This window comes from Athene noctua, chromosome 14 (assembly GCF_965140245.1).
Source record: "Athene noctua chromosome 14, bAthNoc1.hap1.1, whole genome shotgun sequence".
Taxonomy (NCBI): domain Eukaryota; kingdom Metazoa; phylum Chordata; class Aves; order Strigiformes; family Strigidae; genus Athene; species Athene noctua.
In genome coordinates this window covers 304,172-312,605 of record NC_134050.1, presented here as the reverse complement: position 1 = coordinate 312,605, position 8,434 = coordinate 304,172, and the positions used below count along the sequence as shown (strand labels likewise).

Sequence of the window (8,434 nt, the reverse complement as noted above, 5' to 3'; positions counted from 1 at the left end):
GACTTCCAAGATTCCTTTTTTTAAAAAACCAAAACAACTTACGCACCGTTGAGCAGAACCGCAGAACTGTACTGCACTTCCCAACTCAGTTTTAAAAAATAAACAAAATGCTAATTTCTGCATAGATTTTCAGAAGCAGTGTTCATCCACTGCTGATCATACACCAAAGATAGAGTCCCCAAGCCATGGAACACTGGTAAAGTCTGAACCAGCATACAAAGTTTGGACAAGCGTTACCTGAACTTGGCCAAGTCTGTTAAATCAAAACCCAGACATAGACAATGCTGGGTCTACTACTGACTGGAACAGCATCCTTCCTTCCCCTGGCAGCCCACAGCACCCCCGGCAGAGCAGTCCCCTCAACTGTGCTGCTCAGCACCATTAGCTTCAGTCCCTTGCTGAAACTCCAGAGAAGGATGCAGCCGTGGATCATGGTGCTGAATACACACACAGCATCAGGAGTACAACTGCCTGCAGGATGAACTGCTTAAGTACAGTGCTTGCAGTTCCTGAGCAACATCTCAAGGGAGGTATAAGGGGACAAATGCAGGCCCAGGAGGTGAAAATGGATAGCAAGAGTATGAGCAAGGAGTGAAAGGGAACTTTAGAGAAACATGCAAAGATAAAATATGCTGAGAAGCTTCATGTTTCTATTCAAGAACCGATAGTCACAAGAGGAGGAAGCTTCCTTTAGAAAAATACAACTTAATAAGATTTATTTGGTATCAATAACTAGGCAGTTAAAACCATCTGCGTGTTTATTGTCGGGTATTCTGTAATTAATCCACTGCATACTTCTTGAATTTTGCAGTAGTAATCCTAGGCTACAAGAGATTTGAACAGAGCTTTGCTGCACTACACTGACACCTATTAATAATTCTTTTAAGATAGTGATTCAGAAAAAAAGGGTATTAAATTTACCGAGTATGTCAACATTTCAAAAACCAGTGTATGACATAAGCTTTTTGTATTATAACAGTTAAGAGAACTGTGGTTGTGCCTAACATTTCTGCTTGAAGAAATATTTGAGAGGAAAATACAAACCTTATAGCTATATTAACTAGAGACTCCCCAGTACTGTAAGAATACAGCTACATTCAAAACACCACACTGAAATAAGTGAAGATAAGGATTTGCTTTAGATGTTTATTAATCCAAGGAGATCTTCCATAATAGAAAAAACAGAGGCTTTAAATTTCCCAGCTCTTCCTTTAGAGTTGCATTATCCTCGAACACGGAACGGATAAGTGCAAGTACTAAGAGGAAGACCAATGGTAAATTTGACATAAGTGTATCACTGAAATTGATATATTGCATCACAAAATGCACTATCACCACCAACAACAATGCAAAATTGTTTTGCAATTTATATAAATACATTTCTTGGAGCAAAGGAAAGCGAAATTCTCGATCCATTCTTAAAAAAGATGCTCCTTGCTAACCAGTCTGGCAACACATAAAAGCACCCTTGAAGTAAGACTGTATTCCTCACACCAAGATAAAATTCTTCCCTTGACTTGTGACTTGAAAAATATAACTGTTCCAGAAATCACAATGGCACTAAATTGGTGATTTTCCCCTCATCTTTTTCATCTGCTTTGTATATGAGCCTTCCTCACTGCTGCTGTTATATCTTCTGTCATGAGACAAGTGTCTCACCTGTCCTACAAGATTCTGTTACATTTTTGGGGATGCATAACAAGATAAGCAGATACCCAACAAGCAGATGTTCAGAAATTATTTATGTCAAACTGGGCATTTTTCAAGGTCAAGGAATGCACAGGAAAAGGCATGCTGTAATTGTGTCTGTCACCCTTTTCTACAAAAATAAAACCTTGTCTAGAAGTTATCTTGAGGCCAGAGTACACCTGTACATGCTCATGAGTTACACATTTACAAAAAAACCACCCCAAACAGTTCTGCTCTATGTACTTGGCCAGTCAGCTAAAGACTCAGAAGTACTAGTGTGGTTCTCATACCATTACTATAATGGATACTCTGATTCAAGGCTTAAATTTTTTAGCCTTTTCACATCAGGTAAAATATCCATCCTTTTTAAGTCCACAATTTGCTTTTAAAGTATCCCTTTGGTATTTGCCTAGGGCAACATGGCATTATAGTCCTGTCTTAGTCTCTCACATTAGCACTCTGTGTGCAGGTAATGCATTTGCCGAAGAAAGGCAGACCAGAGAGGGGTGACCGGAAAAAGCCATTACACCTGCCCAGAGAAGTGCTAGCGGTTGTGCAACAAATGGAAGGCAGAGCATGGTGCTGGTCAGCTCATCAAGGAAACCCCAAACCACGAATTCCTGCTACTCTGCTGATGCAAAAAAACACACCACACAAACCAAGTTTCTGAAGACTGCATTTTGAGTATCATAATATATATATGTGCATTTTTACAGATATAAACTCAGTTTATTTTTAACCTGTATTTAAATTTTGGAGGCTTACATTAAATTAAGGTAGCTTGTTTAATATCAGGTGTAACAGCAGGTGACATTTTAATATAAAAACAGCCAAAATTAAAAAAAAAAAAACAAAACAAAAAACCGAAAACCAACCCACAAACATTTGATTTAAAAGACCTGACACCAATGATCTCAAGGCAAGATCAAAAACCTACAGATTTTTGCTTTTAGAAAAGAAAAAGGGGGCATTTAAGCCAAACCCTTCACAGCATCTCCCTGCTGGCTTCTTCAAACAGTGGTTTTAATAGTGGTCCCAGAGGGAACTGTATTTTGCCTCTCCAGCTAAAATACTAGTTACTATAGCAACTCTGAAGGAAGAAAATTGTGGCTTAAAAAATGAAAGATTGGCAAAACTTCAAATACACTGTCTGGATCAGGCAGACAACAGCACACACTAATGCTGGGGGTGAATAAAGAGGGGGAACAAAATACAAGAGTAGTGCACCTGCACTAACACATGCTGAGAAAAGATTATTTTGCAAAATTAGGGGAAATAACTGCATTCATAGATCATGGCCCAGATTAGCCAAATTAAATTGCTGTCTTTTTAATAGATTACATATATAGATGTTTCATCCATATACTTCAATTGACTCTTAAAAGCAGAATTTCACATTTTATTTACCTGCTTTAGAGAAAACTTTTTCCTCAGTGCTTACAGTACACATTTGTATCCAAATTTCACCTTGTACAGTGAGATCTTTAAGAAAAACAAAGGACACAGAGGGTGTTGCTATTTTTTTTTTTTTAGCAGCAATGAAATATCACTAACCCCTTTTTACATAACCGAATTCAAGTCACAACCAGAGGTGACTGCACCACAAAGTCACCAGGTACAAAACTGCTAGTTCATTTTAAATTAATAACTTGAAATTATTTTCCCCCAATACATCCCTTATGTTTGTTTGGTTTTTTTTTTTTTATAAACAGCAAACATTTTGCTATTTTTGTACATAGGCTAGCAGGCTTGTTTCAATATGAAAGTGCTAATTCATTTACAGATTTATCAGTTATGTAGTGCTACATTAAGTGTCCAATATTCTACATATGAACAATCTTGATAAATGGAAATGATGAAGATTAAGTAAGGCTATCTGATTACCTTATTTACATTAAAAGAATAGACACCCAATAGGAAGGGAGAAAAGGGAAATGAGCAAATACTTATACCGCCACAGGTGTAAAAATTAAGTCTGCCTTCTAGCTTGTACTGTAAATGAGACATTTTAAATAGTCCTGCAGCCCATGCCTATTTTTTTCCTCAGAAAAAGAAAAGCTGCCTTCATGACATCCCCTCTTGATTTCCGATTTCCAAAGTGTGTCATTTGAAGCTTTAAATTCAGATTCTTCCTATCTTGAAAAAACCTCTGGTTTGCTTTTCAGTATTAGGTTGCACAATCAGGTCCCACTTCTGGGGCTTTAGTCCAATTTATTTGTCAATTAGTTTAGAGTGAGTTGTAGATAACATGAACCAGTTCTGGAACCACTATTGGGAGGAACACAAGCTCTTCACTACAATCACACAGTAGCAAGAAAAGTGATAACTCAATTCATTCCTGGGGCAGGGCCTCCAAAATTAAATGAAGTTGGCACAACTGGAGCATTGAATTTGTATCCTCCATGCTTTTCAATCATTTTGGATTCTAAAACAAAACAAAAAACAGAAGGAAGATATTTTAGAGCGTGTGTAGGGGGGAAGACAGTTTAAGATTTTGTGACTGACCGTTTTGAGTCTCCCAGATACAGGTTTTACCTGGGGTTACCCAAGAAAGTAATCAGCACCCACAAAGTAGAAATGTGCCAGGCCCCAAACAACAGATAGACTGATATTTATTTAAATTTCTCAGTATTGTTATAGCTATGCTTAAATGAATTTATATGTTAAAAAGCCCACACTTCAGCTTTTGGATGCCAGTGTGTAATTTTCACATTTCAGAAACAGGACCTGAATGAATGGTGGACTTCTAAACTTGCTAACAGGCACTCAGTTCTTCCTAATTAACATTAATAGACTTTTCAGTCAAATCAATAAGAGAGCACATGTACAAAAAACCCAGTACACTGAGATTGCTAAATTCTCAGTGTTTCTATCTCAATTCAACAATATAAGCAGAAATAGCCACTGAAACACCAGAAACATACTTTTTAGTATACACACATTTCCTCCCCATACACAGGCAGATAGTTTAGGTTACTATACCATATAACAATTCTCAGAGAAAACTACCAATATCACTTTCCATTTTCAACCAAACCCTAAGACTTTTAGGCATCTGAGGTCCACATATCCATCACCGTAACTGACAGTGATAGTTAAGGTATCTGGTTTTACTATCTGCATATTCTGTCCTCCTAAGATTGCTGTAAGACTGTTTTTTTACGAACTCTGATATACAGACAACTGAAAATTACGTTGGTGAAGAGCAGACAGAAATGTGTGTTTCCATCTATACATTTCTATCTACACATTTCTATAAAAATACAAAAAAATGCTACAGAAATGTGTATTTCTATCTACCTTTACTACAACCTAGATAATGCAGGTTTATATTATTCCCAGCTCAAGATAATAATGTTTATTAATGCCTTATTTCCAGTCTAAGAGCTTTCTACCTCAAAATAGTTGCAATCTGTCTCTTTCTGGAAATAAGGGACAGCTCGTATTATCTAGAGGATCTGCATTTTGTCTGTTTCTTGTCATGGCTGATAAAGAACAGGAGGAAAACATGACCTGGACTGCATTGCTTTGTTCTCTCCTTAGTTTATGGAAATTCTTTGTTCACTCTCTTAGCTTATGGAAATTCTTCTTAGCTATATTAATGACAGACAATTATATTCCAAATCCTTCTAGCAGGATGTCCCCATGCGTGGTAGGTAGCCTAAATGGAGTACTGGTATGCTCGTGACAGTAGGCAAGATTTTCCTGTAAGGATCTACTCGATTACATTAAACTTCACAATCTGAACTTAACCTGATCTATGAATAAGCAGCTGAAAAAAAAAAAATAGAGAGAACACTCTTTTTCATAAAATGCACAAGTAGTATACAATTTCATCAGTGTGATGGCTACTGCTTGACAGGTGTCACAGTGAAACTATTTTATAACTATTAAAAGTGGATTATTCTGGACACATACAAGCTTTGTGAGGCAACTGAGGCTGTTTTCTGACAAAAATAACCTATAAAATGTGCATTTTTACTACCAATCATTTTACTGAAAGGTTTCTGAACTTCTATTTTGAAGTACTAATTGCTCAATAAGATGCAGGATATGAGACTGGACTGATAACTCAAAATTCAGCTTTGAATTTAGGAAGTGATCTATATTAGCTTACTCTCAAACACTTCGCAAAACCTGCAAAAAAACCCCCAACAAACCTGAAGATCTGCTCGCTTCCTTTATTTTTAAATCTGTATTGTCTGCATTGAAGAATAACAATCTGCAATATTTAATAGGCTTAATGATGTAGATTTACAGATAAATACTACTTCCATGATTGTTGTCTATCCCAGCTGGAGTAGGTCACATCAGGAAATAATTTATCAGCCACTTAATGTGGTTTTTACCATATCTAGAGTTCACCCACCTTCAGGTAATCAAACCAATTGTTTTCAGCTCCAAGCAATGATGAAAAATACACTTTTATGTACCTGGCCACTTCATTAAGAAGTTTCTGTAATTCCTTACACCTGTGCTATGCCATATAATTTGTACATTGAGGCTTTGACCTGACAATCTTAAAAGCTTTCAAACATCTCTGGAGCATAAACCAACCCTGCTTTGATGAAGACCTTATCAGGCTTGAATTATAGCCATTTTCTGTGTTATGATTCTTGAGCATTCAAACAGTAAAAGCAGCAATTAATGGTATAAAGGGGAAAAAATACCATGTGCTGCCCGCCTCTGATCTGCCAGAGTTGCTATGTCCTGCAATTGTTTTCTTTGTTCTTCATTAAGACCCTGTGTCAGAGCTTGGTACCACACAGGGTTACGGTTCTGAATTGCTGCAAGAGAAAGAAAACGTAAGCAAAAGGAAAGTGTTAATTAAAATATTCTGTAACTCAAAGCTTACTCACTCACTACCATTTTAATCAAAATAATAATCTGTTAGGGTTACAGAATTCAAGACCTTAAAAAACAGTAACACAACCTCTGACCTCTTTCCTCCCACCATAAATTCATTCAAGCCTCTCCCCCTGCTCTGAAAATTTAATGATGGCTTCCCCTTTCCAAAGGGAGAACTTGTTCAAAGCACATATTGGAAAGCCTGTTTGGAAGCTTGCAACAGGTTGTGGTTTACAACGGTATACACTAAAATTAAGTTAAAGCAGAACTTGTTGGCTATCAAAGGAAATAAAGTTGCTTACTCTGAAAAATTGTTTTAAATATCTGATATTCATCAATAGGGTTGTCTTCATCATCAATAATTGTGGAATAGCCTTCCAAAGCAGTTTCTTCAGCATCATCTTCTTCCCAGTCTTCATCATCTCCATCTTCACCTGCCTGTTTTGCTAGAATTTCTAGATATTCTTGACCATCTTCATCAATGTCATCTTCATCACTCCCCAATTCCTCTGAGTTAAATATCACACACAAAAAGGTTTCTCAAGAACAGCAAGAACAACTCTTTAGGAAGGTGTCTGATTAAGCAAAACAGGCAATGGAACTGATAACAGTATAGTCCAGGCTAGAAAGGTCTTCCTTTCTAGTCCTAGTGCCATGGTCTTCCCCCCACAGACACTCTTCCCTCACACCAACTATGTAAGTGGGAAAGAAAAATTTTATTGTCATAAGATGTATTTAGAAAAATGTATATACAGATAGTTTGGAAAAGCACTCGATGAAACTTTAAGCAAAGCAATAATCATGCTCTAAAAGAAGTTTGAAATAATTTGATGAAAACATTTGTAAAGTCACATCCAAAAGGGCTGTTGAAAAGAATGCTTGAGAAATACAAAATGTAATAGTTTGAACAATATACAATGACAATAGTCTGGAGAGTCCAGAACTCAACATGAGGGATCACAAAGAAAATGGGCTTTAAGTAGACAGATGAAAACCAACAGATATTCCTCGTGAGTGTGGAAAACTGTTCCAAACAGTCATTCACAAAGACACCAAGCTGATGACGGAAAGAAAAATAGGAAACAAGAACTAGAAGCTTCAACAGAGTATAGGGAAAGGTGGAAGAAAGAAGTACAGGGAAGTTGTAGGTTATTTTGAACTCCACATGAAGATGGGAAAAGACGTGACAGTTTCTGTAATGACTGTATGAAGAAGAAAGTATATGAAAGCCGATAAAGTTGAGATTACTTTAGTGCAGAAAAAAACATATTAAAAAAATAAAATATCACAAGAACTGTCATTTTCAATACACAGCTAACACGTCAGCATCTCACAGTAGAGTTTGTAATACACAGTCTAAACGCTACAATGGATTAGAGGGACTCCTGGAAACTCTGACTGACTCTTACCCCTCACTCAAATGGGAAATGTTCCTCAATAATAATTTCTTTCAGCAATGACAAAAGCTAATTTGATGTGACTTTGAAGACACTCAGCCTAGAAAGTTAGTTTCTAAAAGGGACTGGAAAGTAAGTCAGATATACTTGAAAGTTGTTAAAATATGTTCGGTGTTCTATGGCAGCTTTTGATTTTTAGAATCAAAACTCTGAAGAATTACACAAAGGAACTCAGCATCTCCATCAGAAAAAAATGAAAAATACAAACTAACAGCCATGTTTCAGTTTCCATACCTGTTTCCTCATCTTCTTCTGCTTCATCATCATCGTCGCTGTCATTTTCATGCTCTGCATGACAGGCATATGCTCTTTTCAATCCATTAAATAAAAGGATAAAAGCTGGCAGGATCTGGCCAGCAACTTGATTTAAAACCTGTGGTATTTGCTCCAGATCAATAAGAGCACACAAGCCAAGCACACACATCTTTCTATCATGAAGT

The 8,434-nt window shown here is 36.8% G+C and overlaps 1 protein-coding gene across 1 annotated transcript in view; it reads right to left on the bottom strand.

Moving 5' to 3' along the window:
* Nucleotides 1-1,120: 1,120 nt before the first annotated feature.
* IPO7 (importin 7) overlaps nucleotides 1,121-8,434 on the bottom strand; it is a 38,130-nt gene continuing 30,816 nt past the window's right edge. The window contains exons 22-25 of the mRNA XM_074918729.1: nucleotides 8,229-8,434; nucleotides 6,840-7,046; nucleotides 6,360-6,476; nucleotides 1,121-4,114 (exon numbers count right to left, since the gene is read on the bottom strand). Coding sequence (XP_074774830.1) covers nucleotides 4,017-4,114; nucleotides 6,360-6,476; nucleotides 6,840-7,046; nucleotides 8,229-8,434 — 628 coding nt within the window. The 3' untranslated portion in view covers nucleotides 1,121-4,016. The remainder of the gene's footprint in view (nucleotides 4,115-6,359; nucleotides 6,477-6,839; nucleotides 7,047-8,228) is intronic.